The sequence below is a fragment of the Ostrea edulis genome, chromosome 3 (genome assembly GCF_947568905.1).
Source record: "Ostrea edulis chromosome 3, xbOstEdul1.1, whole genome shotgun sequence".
Taxonomy (NCBI): domain Eukaryota; kingdom Metazoa; phylum Mollusca; class Bivalvia; order Ostreida; family Ostreidae; genus Ostrea; species Ostrea edulis.
Window position 1 is genome coordinate 64775717 of NC_079166.1, and position 27531 is coordinate 64803247.

The window sequence follows — 27531 nt, forward strand, 5'->3', positions numbered from 1 at the left end:
AATATCCCAACATAGCGAGAACTAAATAGGAAGCTAATTGCTGTGATCTTGAAGATGATGAACTGCTGGAATCGGGAGCAGAGTTCAATTTTTCCACATTCCATTTGGTTATTATATTCTCAACACATAAGCATTCCATGTAGTTGTAGTCCCATGGACTTTTTCAATGATTTGTAGATGTCATGATTTTCTTGGTGTACCATTAATAACAAATGACATTTTTATGTCCTCCAATATTGTAGATTGGTTTGTATATCATTTTTCGTTGACCTTGAACTCATAAACAAAACTATGGCATGAAGGCCTGGCCATGTGTATGTGCATGAATTTTTCAAATATTGGATATGACTGGACTGGAGTGTAGCATTTTACAAACACTTTTCGCTCACAATCTGCAGGAAGATATACTCTTTAAAATCCAGTATATGATTCATAAGATTACATGCCTCAGTGGATAAATGGCTATCTGGTAGATAGAAGGGTATGCTCTGAATACGCAAGTTCCGAGTTACCCAAAAGTTATTTCCCTTTGTTGAACTCTTTCGCATTTTATGACGTATGGTGGGTACACAATGTATACATTATATCGTAGACTGGCACTGTACAAAATGATTACGTACGATTAATGTAATGAAAGCATAACTTTTGTTTATATCAATCACTGGTATGCATATTCTGGCCATATCAAGCATAATTTGTTTGAATAAGATCATCAAATTGGCTATTAAATCATTATTCGTTTCCTCTTCTACATGAGTGGCCCTTTTATCAAAGAAAAATGGCAATTAACAATATTTGTTTGAGCCATTTTGTTATCCAATATTCAAAAACTCACTAAACTTGCCTTTCCCCTGAGATAGGATGGTATCAGAAACTCTGGATATCATCTTTTAAGATATAATACAACGATAGTAATTAGCAAATGTACCCACTGTCATCATATTTTACGTCATAACTTATGGAAGAGTTCGATAAAGGGAAATAACTGTTGGGGAACTCGGAAATTCCGTATTGATCAAGGATAAAAACACATTGCCAGAATTTTACACACCAAATAAGAATGGGAAAAAACCCACTAGCCAGCTTCTTGTAACCAGATAATTACAGAAAGGATAAAGATCTTTAAAAGTGAGAATGATATAACAAGGATCTTTATTTCTATATGAATAACCTTGACTTCATTGTGACCTTGACTTTGTGTACTACATATCTACATAAATTTGTATTTTTCTATGTTTATCAACCATTAATGTGTCAAAAATAATCAAAGTCTGTAATTTGAAAAAAAGTACCCATTATCATGACATCACAAAATGTGCAAGTGCTGGCCTGAAGGTTATAAAGCTTTTTTGTGCACACTTTCATACTCAAACTCGATGCTCTAAATCGTACCCGTAGTTTTTTTTCGTGCTCATATTCAAAAGTGAAGGCTAGAAAATCATTCACATACTCAAATGGAGTACATGCTCAAGATGTTTAGGTGCGTGCACAGAGTTGTACTCAGGACAAACATGACTGAGTTTGAGTACAAGTATGGTAAAAGTTTTATAACCACCAGGCCTGCGGTTGTGACCTTGTTCAGGTGCAAGGAGTCCTCAGACAATCAACACCAGCAGATGAACTGAATATGAAGACTGTAGTTTTAAAACTACTAAAATAATGTTGATGGACATAGAGACAAATGGATAAAGGAAATATAGGAACCTTTCTAATGTCAGGCATTTAGTAAAACCCTTGGAATTTTTTTATAAGAAGCAAAGCAGGGGATCTCCATACTTTGATGGATTGAGTCAAGTTGCTGAGTTAAATAGTTATTTTCTGGTTCAGAATTTTCCACATGGAACAAGAAATCTGCAGTTTTTCTTTGCCGCTACAAAACAAACAGATGTACATTACGATTTTATTGACAAATTTTACTATATAGAAATACACTTTTATTCTAGGTCATTCATTCCAACAGTTCACAATCACTCATGCACACAATAACTTACAATAATCTGCAATTCTCAATCTCTCTGCCAGGTGATAAGAAGACCTGGCTTGTTCCATGAAAATCAATGCTTAAAATCCAGAGGACTTTTTGAACAGCTATGTTAAAGTAGCTTTACCTTCATGTGTTGCCGTAGGATTTTGCAAAATTTGACTGTGCATGATTGAAATATATCTTTTGGAGGAATTTTACTGAATATAATAAAAGATTTGGTACTGATAAGGTTTGTATGTTAATGAAGTTAAAATAAAAATGCTGTCAAGGGCAATAACTCTTATACTTGAAATTTTCTCTATTGTATGCCTATTGTACAATGATTTCCCCCAATATCCACAATTAATCATATATATCTATAAAGTAACACTTTTTTGAAACTGCTGAAATTAAGATTTTGTCATGCAAACCAGTTTTTATGTATTTTTATAATGCTGTGTAATGAAAACGCAAGATTTTGTGATGTTGATATATACTTCTGTTTATGTATGTCCGACATCTTTAAAAAGATGGCAACAAATACATTTGTACATTTTCTTTGGTTATCAATTAAATTAAACTACATTAATTGGAAATAAATGCAGTTTTTTTCTACTTTGAATCATTGACAAGACACATGAAGGTGAAGCTAACTTAAATTACATGGTAGTGTGTACATACAATCTAAATAGTTTTACTAAAACTTCATTTCTTAGATTAAAAAAAATACAACAGTAAAACTATAAAGAAATGACAATGTTTAAAAAAAATACCCTTGAAATTTCTTTTCATGTGTCATTTAAAGGACAAGTTGGCAGGTGACTGTAGAGCCCATTAAAAGCTAGCATCCTTATTTCGATTGTTTCACTATTTCACAAACAAGCATTAGGATATGTACACCTTAATTAAGTAATTTTCCAAGCAAAAAAAAAAAAAAAAAAACAACATTCATAACCTTACCAATATTGATATTAACATGATACTATGTTTACAGGTGCTGCCAAGGAAACAAGTCATGTGATATAGATGGAGAAGTGGTCATGTGAAATACATTCAAGTGAAAATGATATGGTACCCGTGACTCCGTAGAACACAAAAAGTTTATAAGTTTGCAGTCAGAAATTGGGACACAACATATTACAGGTAAAGCCTGTTTAAATGAGTGGATTTTATTTTGCCATTCAGTGTTGCCATTTTGCGAGTTAATCTACATAACCTTAAATTACTTCCCACACCTAAATTACCAGTATACCTGCAATGCTTCAATATGCCATAGTCCTTTTTAGATCGTAATGGATCAACTCCTTTTCACAATAAGCAATTAAAGGGAAGACATCTAATAATTCTGCCAATGGTTAAATTTCGCTAGTTTTTTGATACATCTCGCATCATAAAGCACAATGCTTTGAATTTAAAAGCTTGGAAAAGCAAAGTACTATAAGACTTTCACATTACACATGATAGATCCATCCATTAAAGTACATGGAAATACACAGCCAAACATGAACAATTTACGATTCAGACTTCATGGACTCTCAGACTACAATATTTATCTAGTTTGAAACTTTTCATATCATCAGATTGATGCACAAGCTTGTCTTGACGTTTTAACATATTAGATACAACTTAGACCTGCACTCTGCAGTAAACCAGCTAGGGTAACAATGATTAAAAAATTCAAATAAAAAAATTCTGGAGATTAAATACACATAAGATTTACAATTCCAAAAAAATATATGAATATTACGGTTTCTGAATATAAGCATGATATATGTATATATACTTATTAAAAATGAAGGTTACACGGTGCACCTAATATATGTTACAGTCATGTACATATTGCAATGCAGCGCTTTGTAATTTATAAATATAGAACAATATACAACATATACATATTACATATGTACATAATATGTAATACATACAGAGAGATTAAAGCTCACCTTATACATACATTGACTAGAACGCAATCATGGTCTACATTAAAAGTGCACATATCCTGCACCACCGAAATTATTCGCGTCACTGTTTTTTTTTTGGACAGTATAAGGACTATTTTTACAGCCTCGTGTAATATACTGGTGTAAAGGAAAATATTTATCACAGTATACCTTCAATGATTTCAGATCTAAAGTGGAGATTCACTTGTGTCATGTATAAAAATATTCTTCTTTTTTTCATGAAATAAGCTTAATATTAAGAAAGTTGTATAATATGTCATGTATTTCAATGACATATTTACACAAACTATATTAAAAAAAAAGCAGCACTTCTGTGGGGATATTGTTTTATACATTTTCATTCTAAACTTTCTGGACTAGAAGTTTACCTTCATATTGCTAAATGGAGCTTGGGTTAAAACTTATAGAAATCATAGTATTTCTACAGCAACATGGAATTCCAGTCCTAGTGAGTTAAAATATCATTCTGTGCCCTATTTCATTGTAGAAAACAAATATGTCTTCCATAAACTAATGAGATTGTAAATAGAATAATGGAAGATCCTCCTATTATTTAACTGTGCAGTTACGTCATTTTCCTTTAGCTCAGGTTAGCTAAACCACACTAAATTCTGCCTTCGAAGATTCATAACCTATACAATAATTCTACACTGGTTTTAGCACTATCTAATTAATTTACGATCTCTAAATCTGTCCTTTTTTTTAATCTACCAATGTAACATTTCAATTAAACTTGACCAAGGAGGAAAGTAGCTGTAAAACTAATTTTGTGTTAAATCTAGTCCTTTCAGTCCATTGATATTCCATTTGAAATGCATTTCAATATCAGAACAAGAAGATAAATGGTGGCTTTCTACAAAAATATTTTCAACAGATAAAAAAACAAAATCAGCAGATAAGACTTACAAAACAACAGTTAGCACCTTGTAATAACAACCTTTAACAATTCACGCTAAAATGAAAAGATAACTATTGCATATTAACCGCTGTCATCCATAATAATGATTTAAAGTTCTATCACCATTATCTATCAAACTCGCTCGTGCTATTGTTCTCCGAGGCTCGAATCTCACAACCTCAATTCTGTCTATTGAATCACTCCTCGGCAGCATGGGGGACTCTGCGCTGTTATCCAGGGGTGGGGGTTGTGTATTACTGTGGGCGGGGTCTGTCACATCCAGAGTGGCCCGTCTCTTTTGTTTGTTAATTATCACAAGTCTGATTATGATCACCAGTAGAAAAATGATGACTCCGACACAGATACCTAATATCATGTACAGCAATGCTTTCTCTCGATTCTCTGAAAAACACAAAAAATTAAAAGTTATAACCATCCATCCTGATTTTATATGGTGTATGTGCATGAATTACCTTAAACTTTTCACTATGAGCGATTACAATAATGTGACAATTCACTTTGTACATAACATGAACAATTTGTTCTAACACCACCATACTTTCCCATGCAAAATATCAATCTACGAAATAAATTGAAGGCTTTCTGATTGAACGTTTGCAGCTAATGTGCTTCATTTGCAATATCTTTTCATGAAATTAGTGGAACTGGATCCCCAATCGGAACACCTCGAATGTCTTGCACACTCAACATAGATCTCAGATGTAATACGATGGCATCCATGAGTGAATTTGATGCATTGCTAGCTATGACGTACGTAACGTCGTACAGTAGGTTGTGATGTCATAGTTCACAATGCATCAAATTCACTCATGGATGCCATCGTATTACATCTGAGATCTATGTTGAGTGCGCGAGACATTTTGAGGAATTCCGATTGACTGGATCCCCTCCCAACGACACTTTCCAGGACTGAACAGTTTACAACCAAATTTGAAGTCAACAGTACCATGTATCTGCTCAGTTCTGTGAATTTATTGTGACGAGTGTTATTGTGAAATTCTACAGATCGAGAGAACACGATCGTATCTGCTCAGTTCTGTGCGTTTATTGTGACGAATGTTATTGTGAAATTCTACAGATCGAGAGAACACGATCATATCAGCACACAATATTTACATCATTAAATCCCAACAATAATGACAATACACATAAAATTAAGCTACACTATACATGCACATAGTATAGTAATCATTTATGAAAGTACGCTGATTCTAGGATGTAGAACAGGTTTCTGGGTTACAAAGTGATTAACACATTCGATTCTCACTACTGCGATCCGAGTTCGATCCTCAGCAGTGGTTGTATGTGAGAGGGTAACATGGCCACCTACTCTGATATGTGGGTTTCCTTCACACACTCTGATTTCCTCCCACACCCTTCCCTCCAATATCTGAGCCGACGAGATACATTAATACACATGTTGTAAAATTAGTTTGTTTATCACCATAAAATAAATAACGTTTAAATTTTCTAAAGAACATTAACAAAAAAATTATATTTTAAACTTACTATCAAAGAAATTAAAAGTATTCAGCCAATCGACAACCAGGCCAGTTGCTGATCCCTTCCTGCTACTAGAGGGCACCACTGATTCTGGTGGCGCTAGAGTATAGTTCACACAATGATCGGTGGTGTTTTCCTCCATCTTGGAGTCTTTATCTTCATTGCTGCTGATTGTTATGTCTTCCTTCTCTCTCTCCTGATCTGAAGATATGAAAATGTAAAGTTAGTAATGTCCAAGATCTTATGTCTTCCTTCTCTCTCTCCTGATCTGAAGATATAAAGCATATAAAGTTAGTATTGTCCAAGATCTTATGTCCTCCTTCTCTCTCTCTCCTGATCTGAAGATATGAAAATGTAAAGTTAGTAATGTCCAAGATCTTATGTCTTCCTTCTCTCTCTCCTGATCTGAAGATATAAAGCATGTAAAGTTAGTATTATGTCCAAGATCTTATAGGAACAATAATCTACTTACAATTTTATAAAACTTACAAAGTATTTTAGTTGATCAAATATAAAATTCCATGAAAACTTGGTTAACATGTACTCAAACTATTTCATGGAGATAAAAGTCTGCCTTGGTTTGCTTAAGCTACACTTTAATATTGATAAAATATGCTATGTGCAGTGTACGCGTAAATGATACATTCAAATTGATATCTGACATGGGTATCATCACGAGATAAAATGTGATCGATAAATGTAATGTTAAATGTGCTCCCTAATAATATTTGTATCTGTCAATGTTGGGCAGTAATATCATCATAACATAACTGTCATTTTCATGTTAACTGTTTGGTTGATGAAAGTTTGTATAATTTTGTTGTTTTTCATTATATGGGATAAAACATTTCATAATCTGGTGGGTTTTTTTTTATCATCATGGTTTGGATTTCCAAATGTGGTTCAGGTTCTGATATAAAATTCCAAGTTACATGTATATGGTCAATTTTCTACCTACCTTTAGGATTCATGTTAGATTTGGTTTTTTAAATTATATGTAATACTTGTCCACTTTAGACAGGGTACTTGTCTAGTTGATAGAACTATCCTGTAGGATAATGTTTCAGAGTCAGGTTTAGATGTGGTACATTAGCTGCTTTAAATTTTGTAGTTACAGTTAGGATTATAATGTAAACCTTCTTGGGTATCTTTATATGTGGTACAAAGCTTATAGTGTTTATTTTCTGGTTATACCTTTAATCTTCTGGTTACCATAAAAATATGGTGTAAATATTCTGGTTTCCTTTAGGATGCAAGTTACAGGTCATGTTAGAGTGTGGTGCTAGTCTGGTGTCAATTTTCTGGTTACTTTGAGTACATTTCAGAGTCTGGTTTAGGTGTGGTGCTAGTCTGGTATAAAGTTTCTGGTTACTTTTAGGATACATGTCGGAGTCTGGTTTAGGTGTGGTGCTAGTCTGGTATAAAGTTTCCAGTTACCTTTAGGATACATGTTAGAGTATGGTTTAGGTGTAGTGCTTGTCTGGTATAAAGTTTCCGGTTACCTATAGGATACATGTCAGAGTCTGGTTTAGGTGTGGTGCTAGTCTGGTATAAAGTTTCCAGTTACCTTTAGGATACATGTCAGAGTCTAGTTTAGATGTAGTGCTTGTCTGGTGTAAGTTTCCTGAACTGAACTGAATTTATTTCTCATCACAATTACACAATTGTATACAGAGATTTAATACATATATTTCATATAAAAGTGATGGTAATATATCACTAAATGTTTTAAGGCATGTGTGAGTAGGGAGATAGGCAACATATGCAATTTTAGATTCGAGTAGTCATTGGGTCGGGGAGCATAGTTTATTAATATATCTTATAGTCTGTTTAGGTGTGGTGCTAGTCTGGTATAAAGTTTCCGGTTACCTTTAGGATACATGTCAGAATCTGGTTTAGATGTGGTGCTAGTCTGGTATAAAGTTTCCGGTTACCTTTAGGATACATGTCAGAATCTGGTTTAGGTGTGGTGCTAGTCTGGTATAAAGTTTCCGGTTACCTTTAGGATACATGTCAGAATCTGGTTTAGATGTGGTGCTAGTCTGGTATAAAGTTTCCGGTTACCTATAGGATACATGTCAGAGTCTGGTTTAGGTGTGGTGCTAGTCTGGTATAAAGTTTCCGGTTACCTTTAGGATACATGTCAGAATCTGGTTTAGATGTGGTGCTAGTCTCGTATAAAGTTTCCGGTTACCTATAGGATACATGTCAGAGTCTGGTTTAGGTGTGGTGCTAGTCTGGTATAAAGTTTCCGGTTACCTTTAGGATACATGTTAGGATCTGGTTTAGGTGTGGTGCTTGTCTGGTATAAAGTTTCCGGTTACCTTTAGGATACATGTCAGAATCTGGTTTAGGTGTGGTGCTAGTCTGGTATAAAGTTTCCGGTTACCTTTAGGATACATGTCAGAATCTGGTTTAGATGTGGTACTTGTCTGGTATAAAGTTTCCGGTTACCTTTAGGATACATGTTAGAATCTGGTTTAGATGTGGTGCTAGTCTGGTATAAAGTTTCCGGTTACCTTTAGGATACATGTTAGAATCTGGTTTAGATGTGGTGCTAGTCTGGTATAAAGTTTCCGGTTACCTTTAGGATACATGTCAGAATCTGGTTTAGATGTGGTGAACTTTGGAATGTTTGTATCTGTGTTGTTTCCAATGGCTGCTGTGGTCCGCCCTTTTTTCTTCCTATTCTTCCTATGTCTTATGTTGTGCTTCAATATATTTTTAGGTACTGCAAAAAATACAGAACACAATTATTACACAAAATACACATGATAGCAAACATTGACAGCATGCACAGTCCATTGTACATATATATTCACATTTTCATTTGTGACTCTGAAACTGCCTTTAACCCCACAACAGCAATTTGTTTCACTAATTAACTCACATCTGTCAATGGTAATATGTACATTGTTTTACACCATTTAATGCAGCCTTTTGATTTAGTTGAAGTAGAAAACACCCTGTTCCTGTTTACATGTGTACATCAAAATTGTACCAAGGGATGAAAGTAATTTCTATTCATTTTATACAAGAGAAAGCAAGTTCAGGCAGTTCACACATTGTAAACCGTGGAGCATGCAGTCCATAGAAAGTCCACATACAATGCAGAGCAACATTGCCATATCAACACAAGAATATCAGTGAAACTGATGGATGCTCCCCAAACTGCATCTAACCAATGAACTACTTCAAGTGACGAACAACTCACACAAAATCATCTTGAGTCAGGTCTTTGTCGAAAACCCTTCTTTGTTTATTACTTATTTGTGTGATATATGATCAATACCTGTTCAAAAACTGTTGAAGTAAGGAACTTTTTCCTCATATATTAAAGGTATGTTCTGAGTGACCTTGATCTTTCCAAAATGACCTTGAGAGTCCTTGGTCCATAAGATCAATAACTGTTGAAATATTGTTGAAATGAATTTTTTTCATATATAAGGTATATGTTCTGAGTGACCTTGACCTTTACGAATGACCTTTGTCTGAAAGCCATTTGCCTGTCACTTATTTGTGCAGTGTATGATCAATACCTTTCAAAAACTGTTGAAATAAGGAACTTTTTCCTTATATAAGGTATATGATTTGAGGGACCTTGACATTTCCAAAATGACCTTGGTCCAAAAGTCCTGTCCTAAGGAATATTTATGATCAATTCCTGATGAAAAGTTTAGAAAATATGAGCTCGGACGGACAGACAGGACAGCCACTACGTGCTCCCTGAAATTTTTTTCCGAGCATTAAAGAATGGAAACAGAGGAGCCAAACTTATTGTGACATCATTCCTTAGATATCATGTGTTGTGACCTTACAGAAATTTAATTTATAGATATAAAGAATGTTGATAATGTAAAACCAATCAAATTGCATTTTTACAAGTGAAATTTTAAATTATTCAGGTATCAATATTCATTATTATAGCTTAATTATAGCAATATCCATATTCATCAACTGTGACCTTTATAGTAATAATCCAATCCTTAAGAAATGCAAATCAATGAAATTCCAATCAGAAGCAATGAAAAGAGTTATAGCTTGGCTTGTACAGTGTAGTAAAATTTTGTCAATTTGCTGAGATGAGTTTTGTCTGATCCTGACTTAGATAAGCAGCATTCATGAGTTTCATTTCAGAGTTACAGTTCTTTCCTAACTGAACGTACTGTCCTTGATCACAGTTCCTTGGCAAGGGACCTCATCAATCAGTTTGATATTCAAACAGTTTATCATGCAATTTTAAAATGAACCCATAACCAATACAAAATTCATAGTGTTACATAATACTGCGCCTATGGATTTCCTACACCCCCACTAAATGTCTATAAAGTTTGATGAAATGTTTGCTTTCCCTTTTGTAGTCACCTGCAAGCTGGCGAGTGATTTGTTCTGATCCTGCTGTTATTCAACTTTTTCTGCGTAATGTCTGTGTGTTTTAAGAATGATTAAGTTGCTAGATATTGAAAATGCTTTTAAACAAAGTTTCCAAACTGGTGTTACATCATAATGTGAAACAAATATCAATCATTACTCAATTCCACCATAAGCCCATCTAAAGAACTACCGACACCTTTGATGATAATGACAATCAGAGTTTAAGAAGATTAATATAAATTGGTTTCAAATAAAATGCTTGAGACCAGATACAAAATAGGTATTTATTGGATTTCAAGGAAACAATTCAGCTAGAATGCTTGTATATTAGAATCTGTGTACCCCAAATTCAGAACCTGATTTAAAACATTTTTGATTTGTCATGCATCTATGAAAGATCACTCCAGTAGGAGCTCGAGAATTTCCTTTATTCTTGAATCAAAGGCACTTTTTATTAGATTTCCAGAGGAATTTCATCCACAAATGGCTTGCTTTGGTTAAACACCCTGATCCCTTAATGCATTCGTCGTTCAATACAATTTGCCTATGTTGTCAGTGTTATTTTTCCATTTTGGCTGCTGCAATATCAAAACCATTTCATTCATGAAAGTTGATGCCTGACTGCCTATCTATAGTCAAGTTATATTACAGCTGTTTTATTAACCCTGAAATGCTTGGGGTCAGAATTTAGTGACACAGGTATTGATCATTGGCTTACGATATAGTCTAATTTTTTTTTTTTTAAATTGTCCAAAGATATTAGATATTCTTAAAAAAAACTTGATTATTGAAATCCAGCCTCTTGCCTTATCAGCAATTAATGCAAACATGATAAGTTGATGACAATACATTGTAGACTACTTGATATTTATCAGTGAAGTAAAGACATGCAATTATCATTGGGAATTTATACAACAGATATGTGACACTCCTATGATATATGAAGGTCAAGAGAGATTGCTCACTCAGAACTGATATCAAAGATGTTGACAACCATCAAAGTGTGTGGATGCAATAAATATATTGAAGAGAACAAGGACACACCAAAAAAAGCCCTATCAGTTATATCATTGATCCCGTGAAGTTCTGAAAAAACATGTTGCACGGAGTTAAGTTTTATAACGCATGTACTTGTTTTTACTGCCATGAATGTGTTATATAGTGCACATATTATTACGACCATACTCAAAGTACCGCGTGTCAACACTAACAACCTGGCACGTCATGTCACACTTAAATTGTTTGAGATATGCTACCCACTGTGCGGTAATCTTTTAAAATCCCTACACAAAAGTTCAAACTGCGGAGGGACCCTTTCCTCAAGTTTCCAACAAAACGGTATAACCATAAAGCTACTAAAACTTACCAATTTTAGGGATAACATGGACATGATATTCTACACGTATGCTAATCTGCATTCTGAATCATTTTATTGTTTATAAAATATTCACAAAAACCACCGGGTGAATATCAATGGAAACAAAATCGAATTACAGGAACCTTCCTCAGCAAAGAAGTGGGCACTAATTTCCTGACTGGAGAATATATTTGAAACGTGCGCATAGCAGACTGATTATAAAAAGTATACACAGAAAGTTCTGAGGATCAATTTACATGTTATATCAGATCTAGATTGTTCATATAATGTATTCTTGTATGTAACCACAGATTTGCTAGATAGACCTAATACCAAACACACATGAATAAATTACTTAATCATTCATGAGTATAAATTTCTTGAAGTATTTATGAATTTTAAAGGGGTTAGGATTTATTAGGAGTAAAACCTTAATCATCCACATCATCGTACACTTGATTTTAGGGGTATCTTAGCTGATACAACTTAGGGGCAGGAATGTGTTCAAAACATCTTACAACAGGTATAAATGACTTTGGAGTACTTGGGAATTTATGAAGGGCAAGTATTTGTTAAAAAGAAGTTAACACATGTATAAATGACTGAGGTATTTCGGAATTGCTATGGGGCAATAATTACAGTAACACATGTATAATTGACTGAAGAATTACTATGGGGCAATTATAATCTTACCACATGTATAAATGACTTTGAGGTATTTAGGAATTGCTGAGGGGCAAGGATTGCCGAACACATACTCCTCCACGTCTACGGCGCACCGATTACGGCCATGACACTTCTTCATCACCTTCTCTACAGCAGTACTGGACCTGCAGTCTGCAATATAACATGAAAACCACACACTGACTACAATTACTAACAAGCAAACACACAAAATGAGACCAACTGTCATTGCATGGTACTTCTACAACTTTAAAATTTGCTTGGATATAATGCATTATTAATTAGCATTTCAATTACCATTGTAATTTCTTATAGTGTTTGTAATCAACATATTTATAATATATGATTCTGTTTTTCGTACTTTTTAATCTCATTTTTTATTCATTGTCAAATCCAAGGACAATACTACAATTCTTAAGACAGGTACAACGTAGTAACCCCCTTCTTTCTCCCTTTGGTTGGAAAAATAAATTATTGTGGAATTTTGTATGTATGGATTTCAAAAAGAATCATACCTCCCTCCCTAATTTTTTTTCTAGATTTGCCCTTTAAAATTGTATTGATCGAGGTTTGATGCAGGGGACTATTTAGCTACATTGTACTCGGAGAGACCCACAAATGACCCAGATTTTCGGGCTAATTTCTTCCATCAAGTACCTGCTGGGGTGCTACCGGAACACAGGGAAGTGTCCTGTGGCATTCTTCCATAAATGGCATCACTGATGACAATTTTCAGCCGCTTCTGGCATCGCAGAATCATCTGCTTCCCATCGCAGACAGTCACATTAGAAAAGTCGCCTGCAAAGGAGAAGAAATCATTAAGAGCCTTCAATCAGAGCATGATTTACTACATCTACTAGGGATTCACCATTCAAGATTAAACTGATGATAGACATTTTGTCTAGACTATTTTTGTAAATTATAGTGGTGCATGTTGGAGACATGATTTGGTCTGCTGGAAGGATAATGAGGTTATGGACTATTTTTCTTTAATTCTTATATTTTAGCCATGCATGACTACATGGACACATTTGAACCTCCTTTCTTGAAGATCATCAAAGTGACGTTACCTATTATTACCGAGTTTTGGAAAGAAAAAAAATTAACATTAGCAGACATGTAAAATATGTGCTTGCAGCTATAACTACACAATTTATCATATTTACGAAAATCACAGATGTACATTTATAACAACTCGGACATAAATGTAAGATATGTGTTTACAATTTACGTTCTCTGTTCCAAAAAGCATTTTGAAGTAGTAGTTTGCTTGTATTGGATAACACATTTTTCTGTCTGTATGTTAAGTTTCATGTGTTATATAAATCTGCACATTTCGTTTACATCCCTTTCAGAATTTTCCACTCATATTGAGAAATCACCTGCTACATTTAGCGCCTATACATTTTAGTAGTCACATTTGAACAAACAAAAAAATAATGATATAATATTGTCAAAGTATGATGTTTTATTTAAATGTGCATTCTTATCTATTAAATTGTAAACGGTTATCTTATTCTTCAGCATGTTTTTTTTTTTTTATTATTGTAATCAACTCAAGTTCGTCTATAAGAAATAAATGTTCTGTTCAGGACAAATCTGCACTTCCCATAATTCCACCAAATTGAAATTTCATCAATTCATCTGACAGGAATAGAAATTTTCTTCAGACTCCTTTCTGAAGGAGACATGCTGGCCATATAGCCAGAGCTGGAGTGGAGATAATAGACTGATAATTACTGGCTGATTAATCTCAGAGATAAGGAAGTTAGGAAAGTAATTGTTCTGATGGCCTTCCTGGTACGGGGTCTTCTATCATAACATGTTGTGTTGTAATCTCCGTCTGTGTTAAGGAGGGATCTAAATGGACCACACTGACTGATTACAAGCTGCAGGGTTCCTAGAGATATCACCAGATTTATTGTACAGTTTTTTCTATTTTCATAATGTTCACTAGGTACGGATCATGCTTATGAAAAAAAAGATATAGTTAAAGGTCGGACAAAAAAGTCCAAACTATCCCAAATCAGAACTCGCAAACAAGGAGCTCCATAGATAAGAAATTAATTCTAACAAGTTATTGCATAATTTTCATAAGTCTGTTGACAAAAACACTTTTCACAAGAAATTGTTTTATCTAGAACATGAATCATGTGTAAACAAGACAGAGATATTTCCCCCCTCAGAATTTCAAACCTTCAGATATCATGTGTTTTGATAATATATTATGAAACAACTGTTTACTGAGGGGACACCATCAAGGAGAATGGTTTATCATCAAGTTAAAAGATGATTCAGAGTAAATTAATGTACTTTCGAATGAGTCTGGTTTTTGCGTGTTTATTTTCAAATTCGAGGTTTGCGTCAATCGTAACTCCTTAATGCAGATGTTTGTAGAATGACAGCATCTCAATTTAGATTACTGCATCGCATTCAGAAAAATTCACTTCAGATCTGATGAAAACTCATACATTGCGTTCCGAGACATTCACATATATCTAATTTTTTTCCATCATCATTAAAATTAGCATTTAGAGCAATATGGATTTTACGCTTTACAAAATAAATTTATTATTATTATTATTATTAAATTGTCAATATGTAGGCTTCAAGATACCAGTAGTAACATCATTACCAATTGTGTTTGTCCAAATTAATCAAACAGCTTGAGTTTCTCTAATATTATGACTTCGGCATCTTCACTATAACCTTGGAATGGAGTAATGTCCTTCCTCACCCTTCAGAAAACCTATCCTAAGGAGGGGTTTTTACAGCACATTATTTAATCAGTTATTGCATTCTAATGGGCAGGTTTGACAGACACTGAGGGAGGAAGAGAACATCAAATTAGATGTGATGCCAACTCTCCTCTCAGATGTAAACTCCTGGCATTGAAATCAAACTCATCTAATTTGTCTCGAAAGTACGGATTCACTCCTTGGGTGTACATGGTAGTAAAATATCTTTTGCCATGCAATTTCAACAGAGTATTACTTCTAAAGCTCCTTCAGTTTCTTGCCACACCTATCAGTTTTTTCTCTCTAGGAAATTAAATTATGTTCGGTGTTTTTAGTGCAAATTTAATGTTGATGGAAGCACTTAATTTTGAAGACTATCTAAAACTATTCTAAGGCAAAGTAATATTAGGTGCATATACCCAAATTAAAAGTGTAGTTTCTAGTATGTTTGCACTCCAAAATATGAATTTCCACGCACACTGATTGAAATGGGTGGACTGCTAAGTGTAATTACATCTTGATAATTAAAGCAAATAGTAAAAAGGAACAGAACACATAATTATATACTCAATATTTCCATGTCCTTAGATGACTTGTTGATTTTGCAAAGAAATGCATCACTTATACACACATACAAATCTTTTAACATTTGTCTACAAATTCGAAAAAAAATTATGTCCAAGATATGTTGCCAATGTCTGTGAGTGACCTTGACAATTTACATTTGATTACATACATAGTCTTGCTCTGGTTATAGTGGGTTAACCCTTTAGCTTGATCGATGGAACACACTGGACTGCCATGCCATAGGTCCTGGGTTCGATGCCCAGCGTTGACATAATACTTTCTGTGTTACACTAGTGTGAATTTTTCTTACTTGGATTACATTTGTAGGAGACTTTGAGATATTTGGACGTCTTGGGGCATGGGTCCTGTCTAAACGTGTTGGTGTTGGCCGTGACCTTACATTGACGTCTGTTCTGACAGCTATCAAACAAAACCTGCAATCAAACAGAAAATTCAAACTCGCATGCTTCATAAATGATAAATATCAATTCTTGTCAGTCAATATCTATCTTGGTACAGTGAAACCTGTCTAATTCGACATGCTCTGAGAGATATAATGTTTACTCCGATTTGACAGTACGTCAGATTACACAGTGTTAACTGCAAAGATCTAGATAAAGGAGAATTTGGAAAATACAGTGAAATGAATTATGCAAGAGTCAGATCTAGACAGTTTTTACTCCCACCATGCAGCTAGCGGTTCAGCAGTGACACTTATATTTTCTGATATCATGTATAAAGACTTTTTGTTTTTAATTTTATTTTTATCTTAATTCATTTATTTATTTATTACCATTGTAACCGACAACAAGATATAGAAGAAGCGTAGGAACTTTAACCTAGGTTCTACCTTGTACATGTAGGAGTAAGACAGTTTTAACTCTGCACAACAAAAGCAGTTTCCCTATCAGTGTACAACACTACATGCTCATGATGATGCATGTGTTCAGTATATAGCCAGGGATTCAAGTTTTATTTACTGTGCAGGTGAAGCAAGTGGGCTAGTTTAAGGTTATGCTAAAATGTGAATTTACAGAGTTTTCCACACTAATGATACACAGAAGCACTAATTCATGATTGTGCGAAACACTAGTGCATTTATAACTTGCGACTGCATCTAAATACATGTACTGGTATTAATTGTTACTAACAAGCATCATATAATAACACCAGCTACATGTTCGAATCACAGCTCTTCACTAAGAAAGCAAGTCTTTGTGAACAATCTTATTTTTTGTATAAATAAATAAAAATTAGATTTATACAATATACCCAAGCACACAATGACATACATTTCAATCTGCATCCACCCTAAGCATCTAGCAGCAGTTGAAAGACTAAGCGTAGCATCACCCTGTGTGACCAGGGTCATGATCATGCATGAGTGACCAGGGTCATGAGTGATCAGGACCCAGGTTAAATGTATATGACTGGTCAAGGCTCTGAGGTTAAACTTTGTATACTGTAACAGAAGGTGACCTCAATATATCCCCCAAGAAATAAGGCCTTAATTACAATATCAATATTTTGGAGTATACTTAAACCAAAAAACCAAAGCTACTCATGTGCAATATAATTAGCAGACACTGCAAACATTAGAGCATATGGCCAGTGTTTAACCCCAGCCACTCATTCATCCCCCTCCTGGGGGAGGAAGATGTTTTGAATCATAAACAAATCCTGACCTCTATTGACCTTATCTTCTGGGGCCACATGTTAATGCTCGGAGATTCTTATTCATGAAAACATTCTGGACTGATAAATTAAATTATAAAAAGAATTTCAAATTAGTCTGTAATTATAAAACTATACTTTCATCTCTTAATAAAACTCAAGGATTCTTACATATATATACTATATAATGCACTGCAACTGTTAGAAAAGAATGTTTGAATTTCTGGTAGGAAAAATGGAAGACATTTTCAGGATTAGGCATTGATTTAAGTTTACTTTGTTTTTTATGTGATGTATGAGACATAAAGTGAACACTGTATCTAACTTCCCAGATAAGCTTTTCATTTTTCTGGAAGTGATGGCATAAGTTATATCATATATCAATAAAATTAAAGTGCATTTATTAACTGGCATATGCATAATCCATAATATCATAAAATATCTTGTAATAGCAGACTATGAAAAACTCCCATAAAATTAATGCATCATGTCTTAAAAACACCAAATAATTTAAGGAGGAATAACACATTGTCAAAAATGGCTAACATCCTTTAAATTAGAAACATGAATGAAGATATAAATTTCAGCAATACGCACGTATATTCCTTTTACATCTAATTGCCTATAACTCAAGATAGCTTAGTAGATTTTAAAGTGTCTACTGCTGATCTGTAGATGGTAGTTGGTTCGAGTCCATCTATTAGGGGTTTTAATTTTTCTTCTTCTTTGATTACTTTCTAAGAATGCTACATTTTTAGCTAAATAAGGTAAATTTGAAAGTTTTCAATTTCAAAATATTATTGTACATATCCTTCACTTTCCATCTGTGTCGGATTTTTCTGGTGTGTTATTCCTCCTTAAGCTAACGATGGAGATTTGCCAAAGAAAAAGCTACTATATGCATTTGTCACTTAGTCATTAATTGCTTTCAATTGCTCTTAAGATTTGGTATGCAACGAATTACTGAATAAGGAACACATTTGGACAATTTAACACAAATTTTCTTTCACATCTCGAGTTTAAAGACCTGAGTAAGACTTGCTTTATAAGAAATCAATATTTATATCACACAGATTTTCTACACTGTAGATGATAACTTAAAAGTCCAATAAAAACATACTGTAAATCACAAATCTAATCAAATAACTAAAACATAAAAGAGGAGGACCCCCCAGCCTGTCCTTGATCTGTAAATTGTAATCAAAATCCCCTCATTGTCACATAGTACCACAAAAGCTTCTCTGCTTGAGCAATGCGAAAATGATTTTTCGATGACACCTGTTGTACCCAAACTTACCATTACAAAGGCGATGTACACATACACATGTACATAAATATTCCTAATCTTCATTATGAATGGCCAGCCATGAAATTTCGTTCTTTCAAGTGTAAAGTTCTCCCTGTTTTCGTGGAACCATTTCCATGGCGTCCATTCAATATCTATCGAAATTTTATCACAATGGGTGTTTTTTTCATTCACTCCTGAAGTGTTTTAGAAAGAAAAAAAATCACACACTGGAACAACCTCCAAAGGGGTCACAGTTCTGATAACACATCAAGAATAAACAAATGTTCATGAGGACTACATCAAGTTCTGCATGTTTCCTCCTTCTCCCTGACAATTAACCCAGAGGAGGGGATGATCTAACTAAATGCTCGTAAATCCCCTGGCTAATGTCAGAAACAAACCACAACAGCTAAAACTAACACTTCTCTGTGAACACACACCTCTTTTGAAGTCCAGTAAAAAAATGTAGGAGTTGTTAAAGAGGGTTTCCCCCTAAACTCACAATGATTGCAGATTTAGATGCTTATTGTGGATGTGTCAATAAATATTGAATTAGTGTTACTTTCATATAGGCATCTGGTCCCTAACCTCCAGTTATTACAACCATGACAGCATCTTCATAGGGATCCGTCAAGAAGTCGAGTGGTCAATAAATTTCCAAAATACCCTGGAACACTTCAAAAAGATGTCCTGAGTGACTTCTCACAGCCTCTGCAGAGAACTCACATGTATTATTTCTCAACTAGATGATGACAATGAAAATCTCCATGGGGATTTCCTTCTTAATAAAATTCAGGATTCTGGCCTGACAACCACTCTTTCCTGTAACATCAGATTCATCACTTAATGACAACAATAATCTCTTTTTCTATCTACCTCCCAATTCTCCCCTCTATATCAAACATGAAACATACATATTGCTGCACCAGTATCTATGGCAATGTGATTCTTTACTGGGCATAATGATACAGCCAGCAATTACTTCAGGTTTTCTTCCTTACTGAGACATGTAATTTACAGAAGAAATCTTCAGTGTTACATTATCAATACTTTCATTCCCAGAGGCACTGTGTGACACTTTTCCTGTTAACTTCCAATGCTGTCTATAACCTTTTACAGTTGTCTGATAATAAAGACCATGACTACTTGTCTGCATGCAGGCGGCTAATTCTCCAAGTTCTCTTTTGCAAATGATTCCTGCTTCTCCACACAAATTAATAATTAATCCATTGAGCACAATTGGATTTTGACAAAAACCGAGGAAGAAAATATTTTCCAAATCATCTGATGCTGGAAGATAGAGAGCCTGAGAGATAAACACTCTTGGAAGATTCCCTTGCAGTGGGTAGTGATGCCACTTTTATGAGCTTTAATTATTCTGATGTGCAAACATGCCACACATTTTCTGCATCACTGAACTAAAAACTCTGCATTGATCAAGATACACACGCTTCTTCTCGCACCAGAATTGATTCCTACCAGTGACCCTATATTGCCAGATTCGAATTCCAATACTTTCAGAATCAGTGCTGATGTGTGTCAATGAGTTGAAGCCGACATTTATATTGATTCAGAGGTATAATTATAATCTCTAAAGGAAAGCACCAGCATTCTCATATTCAAGGTAATGACCACTTTGCCTCTCAGCCACCCGCAAGCAAAAACTGCCTCCTTGGTATTCTATTTCTTTATTTCTTCATTGGTCATTCCTAGGTCAATGAAAATCGAAAACCAAGAATCCAAAATCCACCTGTTCACCTTCCCTAGAGTAAATGCATATATCTTTCCTTCTGCACCAAAGTGTGCCAAAATTTCTGCCAATTAATGTTGCACTTTTAGCTAAACTATTATTGTAAGGCAGCCACTCGGAGGGATCATCTAAGAGAGTATTTCACATAAACATGTTCAACAGTTGGGCTCTATTTCTCAGATGCTTAAAAAAATGTGAAAAAAATCCTTATATATCTATACATCTTGTATGTGATTCTTTTCAATTTATAGCCAATTTAATTTGCAGTGTACTCTCTGAAAAAGAAAAAAAAAAACCCACTGAAGTTAATGAAAAGCCCTTTCTGTGAAAACATAATTAGAGTTCCAATTAAAAATCAATTCTTGACTTGAATTCATAATGACTTACAGACTAGAAAAATGCCATATAGCCTTATTTTGACAGCTTAGGTAACATTGATTTTTGATCTGAAGGCCATTTGAAGGGTTCTAGTCTCTGGCTTGTTACCGTTTACACTTCAGTGGGAGCAGCCAAACTTGATCCTCGGCAAATCGATGATTATCCAGTCCCTAATCCCTTCCCATAAAAGCCAAGGGATCGTCTTTCCCTCTGTAGGAATGCTGTTTCATTACAAATGGATTTAAATTTCCTCATTAAGATGACAAAGATCGAAAGGCATATTCCAGAGCATGTCAAAATTCATTAACGGGTTCTTTTTGTCCTTCAGCACTAATGGTCCCTACACGTGTATTTGCAATAACAGCAAATTCTACGACCTCTTTAACAGGAAACTTGGCTTGGTTTTTCGATCAAAATTTCTTTCAAATCCAGGGCAACTGTATATTTACGAGGCCATTAGTTTCCAAGTGAGCGTTTTCTGACTCTTGTGTCTTAGACAGATGAGAGACAATGGTATACCATGCAGGGGAAATGTTGGCACCAATTTGCATTCAGTTTAATTATTAGTAAAAGTTGTCTTTCAACATGAATGGGAGGTCCAAAGTTCAGAAAACACAAAGAGCACTTCAATCCCTAAATGTCTGAATATTCAAATTTATGTCCATATAAATCTGATAAAAAACAAGATCCTTGTCAACTCCTGAATTCACAACAGTGAACATAAAAGTTATTCATCACTTTTTCAAAAAATATTCTTTTCCCATGGTGTGAAACTTTATAAAAGGAAGTGTTTTTTTTAAGGGTAGGATAGTACATTCCTCACATGATTTCACTGTCTTTGAAAAAATATTCCCTCCTAAACACATCAATTCACAAAAGGGTAGAGCTAGGAGCAAACAAAATGTTCTCTAAACAGGGACCACTTGACAAAAGGTGACCAAGCCATCCCAGATAGTCTTACAACTCAACCCACGTTTACTCCAGTTGTGACTTTGTGCCCCTAATCCAAAAGGTATTCTGATCTCCTAAAACATTTTCCAATTTTGTAATTCTAACTATAAGCACACCACACACACACACCTAAATGATTAAATGTTGAATATTGTTTTTTAAAGGTGATTTTTCTTTTTAATGAAAAGAAATTTTTTTTTTAGTTTGTTATCACAAGATCACACACAAACTTTCTTGTCATAAAGAACTTTGCACAATAAACTAAAATATGGGTAGGAAAAAAGAATCAATAGAGATTTTTTTGTATGTGAAATCTTGCAGTTTAAATCGCACAAACAGTTATTGTGCGCTCTAGATTTTGATTTGAAAGCTATGGACCAACGATGTCAAACACAAATGATAGCATTTACATATTGCTTTATAGACATATTACTGGAAACAAAGATTTGATGACTTCAAACTGATTATAAGATGATTGCAAAGCTAATCTTTATTATTCAGCGGTGTGAAACATTACAAATGGCACGTAAAAATTAGGACATTATCTACATAACTAATCTACGTTCTTTGTGATGAAAAAGATTTTGCTAAAAAAGAGTTGTAAAGTTTATTCTGCTCCCTGTCAACACATGACCACTAAAGTGTTAACATCAAACTGCAATCATCTTGTCAAACTGCATGCTGACAGACATTCATATAGAATAAAAATTGCTCTTGCTGTAGAAATGTAAAAATTCTTAGCACTAAGAAAGTATATGGAAGATAATCATTGAGATTGGAGGTAATAATATATAGAAGTATTGTAATTATCACTTAGTTTTCCAATGTTTGCAGGGATCGAGTGAGTGTGTGATGCATAATATTTATAGTTAAGTGAATTATCATCACAAATGAAATTCTGAAACTACAAATTCAAGACACCATATGCATGTACAAACTTTTATGAGTGAAATTTCTAGATCGCCAAAAGTTTTGATCTTCTGAGAATTATCAATACTTGTTCATTACCTTCAAATGAAAACTGCTTTGAAACTTTAAATAATAAATGTGTATAGTATATATGGATGCAAAATGGGGATTAGATCAAAGGGAGAAACTCACCTATTGAGATTTAGCAAGGCATTAATGTCTTTTATATTGGGGAAAGGTTCCACTACCACCTGCCCTGCCTCTCTCCAAGTACTGATTGTCTCCCCCTAATTGCCCAGCTCTACCTTTATTTAACTGCAATACTTCATGGAACACAGAGTTTATCACTGCATTAACTCTTATTTATTGCCCATATACACTGGTAAAAATACCAGGATGGTTTCTCCCCTAGATATTCCCACATTTTTTCACACCTTATACATCTCAAAGGTTAACACACCTTGACCTACATTTACCTTAATGTTCCATGTCAAAGTGAGGATAAAAGTGGGTAGGTGGACACAAGGTGGGTGGGTGTAATTCAGTTATTACATGTAAAACATCATACATGAGTAGGTTTGATTCTTATTTTATTTGCCTTGAAAAGTTTTAAGAAATAGTAGTAAGCATTTTAACTATGTACAGTTAATTATTTTAAGGACTTGCATTGGTAACAATGCTAAATGATTAAAAAGAATTCTCACACTGTAAAACCATTGCGTAACAAAAAGCCTTTGAGTTTGGTTTCGATTACCCTGCATTGTGTTTATAGAAGATCAAAAGTGTCACCAGATTCCAACGCAACAAAGGCAACATGCAACATCTCATTAGAAATGGACACAACAAGCAGAAATTTGGAAATCCTCACTTCAGTTATCAAGTGTAATTATCGTGTTTAAAGATCACATTTGGAAGATCATTTGATATAGGTGATGATACGGGGTAATCTTCATTGTCGTGTGATGTAAATAGACCACAGAACGTTGGATGTGTCAACAATGCGTTCACTTTGCAATGTCGTACTTCAATTGTGGCTTTGGGAAACATTTACCTGGTACTTCAGATATCAAGATGAGTGTTTATTACCTTGGAAAAAAAATCTTGACAGAAACTGCATTCCCTTAAATTGACCGAGAAAATAGATATCAGGAAGATGAAAGACTGAGAAGGCTTGGTCATCTATCAAATTAAACATCTGATAACGCATATATTTGGATTTTCCAGCTACCTATATATTGTAGAGAGTATTTCAAAATCTCTTTTAAAAATATTGGGCAAAAAAATAAATTAATCAAATCAACAAATTTCCAGCAACTATCAAAACTGAGTTGGACAAATCTGCTACCTATATTGTAGAGAGTAATTCAAAATCTCTTTTAAAAGTATTAGGGGAAAAAATAAATAGATAATTAAATCAACCAATTTCAAGCAACTATCAAAACTGGATTGGACGTTTTAGGTTGCAATTCTTCCTTTGGGATCATGAAAAGAATATGGCAATTATATGTCCCTCCTCCTCCTCCTCTCCTTTCACAGCAAGCCTCTCCTCCACATTGTCTCTTCCATGGCTAACCCTCATTTCCATCATTTTGTTCTACCACTCCTAGTTGGTACCTGGAGTCCTCATATTAACAAATTCCAAAACACAATCTTATCTGTTGAAATCCACACTTTGATGAGATTGCCTAAGTTCTGACATTGATAGGTGGGTTATTGTAATCACCTGACAAATCTTGGGTCTACCTGGGACCAAAGCAAAATATGGACACATCTTGTCAAGAAATAGAAATAACATCCTCACAAATATCAAGCGTTCAATCCAACCCGTGCTCTGTAATACACACGGAAATGGGCTCTGGTGAAGAATGGAGAAAAAGTTGGCATGGAATGTCGCTTGTTGAATCAAGGTTCCTGTTTGGAGTGACTTACCCTGGTAATTGAACAATGTTTGCTTAACAGTAAATCACACCCCGGACCAGCGGAAATAAAGCATCCTGACCCCCAGATCATTAGGGTAGAGACCAAAGGTCGTCATTCTCATGTGCACATTAATTTTACTACTTGTACAATATGGACTATTGTCACAATGACTTCATCACTAACATGACAGGGGGATCAATGATTGGTTGTTTGTTTTTCGGTTGTTGTTGTTTTTTTTTTTTTACATTACTACACATATCAAGCACATGTAACCTGTGATGCACTTCTACTACCATTAGTCTAAATACGTTCACTTGAATCAGCCTATGCTTGCTCTTTCTGGATAAAAAACACAGTCTCCTAATTTGGTTTGAACACACTTGAATGAAGATGTTTACAGATTAATTTGCTTCATTGTAGCCTTCAGCTATTCTTGAAATATGGCTTTATATATCAGCCCTAAAGGCCAGACTTTGAACATGATGCTAGAATTTATGTACATTACAAATCAATGCTATGCATGTCAAAGATTTTTACTATTTGCACACTTTGGACTTCAACCCCCATTGTGGTTGAGAACAAAATCTTGGATTAAGCTATGGTGAAAACAAACTTGAATTTACACTATACATTGAAGCTTTGATATTACAGTGAAAACTGCCTAATCCAACACCTGTGCAATCTGTTTCACTGGGCACTCCGACCCTTATTTTCAATCCCAATTTTATATTTCCATTGTTTTTTACACTGTTTATTCTGACACACTGTGTATTCTGACAAAAAAAATGCCTCCCAGGTTTTACTGTACTTTTCATATTTCTGGCCCCATGTTCTGGAAAAGGGAATTTTTGAATGGTTGAACCTAGTTTTTTTCTTCAGCTATGTTGAAGTAATTCTTCCCCCAAGAGAGCATGATCTTTCAAAAGATAAAAACATTTTAGCCTCTCGTTCAGGTAAGCTAAAATCGCAATCTTGCTGTGGAAAAATGGGAAATTAAAACAGACATTTAAAATGTGTGGCCAGGAGCAATCAAAGTCAGAAAAAAATACGAGCGTGGTGACACTGGGAGCTTGGGTTTCTGTTTAATATCCCCCATTTTCAGGTATACGACTCTGTCTAGTGAAAGCCAATCTCTGAAGGTGTGGTTTTGTTCCTGCTGGTGAGTCAGTGTTTTGCACCTCCATAAATGTCATCCTTTACAATTCGAGCATTAACATTCAGTGACCAAATAACGGGGGAATTTCTTGCTGTGTTGCTTTCTCCTTTATATGTAGAATGTTTCAATTCCTTATTAGATTTCTGAAGCCACTCAATTCCAACTGAGCTGTTTCAGATAATGGTCTCTGTTCAAGGTCAATTCACTGTAATTTCTTCTAAATCTGTCATTGAAATTCGGATCACCATCCCCAAATCTTTAAATTACAGACACACAAGACTGGTAGTGTGGAGTCTGTGGACAACCAATTCAGTTAAGAACTAATTCTCAGTAGATGATGAGAGAACAATAACATATCATATACTGTATTAAAAGTTGAATGCAAATACAGTTTGGTACTTCAAAGACCATTATAGAAGCAATTGAAGCTGAAAACAAATTTTCTCCTTTGTGCAAAAGTGGCCTAAATGTATGAAAATCTATTACTTCAAATCCTGTGTCTATCACTATAGGTCAATTAAGCCGTGTTAAAAGATCACAATTCCTTCAGTTTAATACTTTTAAGAAACAAATGGCTAGGTGCACCTGTGAGCAACCTTATGCAAACAAATTAGAGGCTGTAACATAGTATCTTTACTGGGATCATTAATTTTCTGGTAAACAGAGCCGGATCAAAGCGTAACATTTTTTTGTTGGAGCAGAATAGGATCTATGTCACTGACCAAATAGGAGTTGCTCAAAAACTACTCATTACAATAAATAGGGTTTGCACTGGGCGTATCCATGAAAATCAGACAATTCTTATGCTTTTGTTAGACATCGAATGACACATTGCTTGTACCTGTCCAACTTTCAAATCAGTGCTTGGTAAATATTCATTGCACCAAATTCTGAAAAGTGCATTGGGTGTTAAAATTCAACCAAATGGGATCCATTGTACCAGAAAAAGAGATAGTGAAAGTTAGTAGAGTTTGTGCAAACATCTCCCAACAATCAGATAGAAAAAGAATTCTAAAAATAAAGAGATTTCACAAGTACATGCATTTTCAAAAACTTGAATGAACAAATTTTCTTCACATTATGAGTTTTCTGTCTGCAGTTATTTCCCCTGACAGATGTTGGTTGCCAAGATTCCCTTACCCTGAGAGAGGTAGTTGCTAGGCAGTTGGTATCCTCCTGGAACCATTCATCTTGATACAAGTCCTTCTTTGGGGGACACATTTCATAACTTGGGACTTGGCGGCCATATTGTGAAAACTGTATACTGATCATGGTGGCGGGTGGGCAATAGGGCTCGATTTCTTCTCCGTCGCAGGCAGTGGTTTCAAATGTCTCTAATGTACTAGAAAGTAATCCTGCAATGACAAGATAACCAGATCTTAATGGGATTATACATGAAATAAAGCAGTATTTTCTAAGTCATACCATGTCCAAAATAA

At 34.6% G+C, this 27531-nt stretch overlaps 1 protein-coding gene across 2 annotated transcripts in view; it reads right to left on the minus strand.

Annotated features, from left to right (window-relative positions):
• Positions 1-1886: 1886 nt before the first annotated feature.
• Positions 1887-27531, minus strand: part of LOC125673384 (protein eva-1 homolog C-like) — a 49458-nt gene continuing 23813 nt past the window's right edge. The window contains exons 2-8 of one of the 2 annotated variants that reach the window (XM_048909957.2): positions 27233-27447; positions 16377-16500; positions 13419-13559; positions 12771-12914; positions 8931-9077; positions 6353-6547; positions 1887-5224 (exon numbers count right to left, since the gene is read on the minus strand). In XM_048909957.2, the coding sequence (XP_048765914.2) occupies positions 4914-5224; positions 6353-6547; positions 8931-9077; positions 12771-12914; positions 13419-13559; positions 16377-16500; positions 27233-27447 (1277 nt within the window). In that variant the 3' untranslated portion in view covers positions 1887-4913. Of the gene's footprint in view, positions 5225-6352; positions 6548-8930; positions 9078-12770; positions 12915-13418; positions 13560-16376; positions 16501-19037; positions 27448-27531 lie in introns of those variants that run through there. The other variant, XM_048909958.2, reaches the window with a different exon arrangement.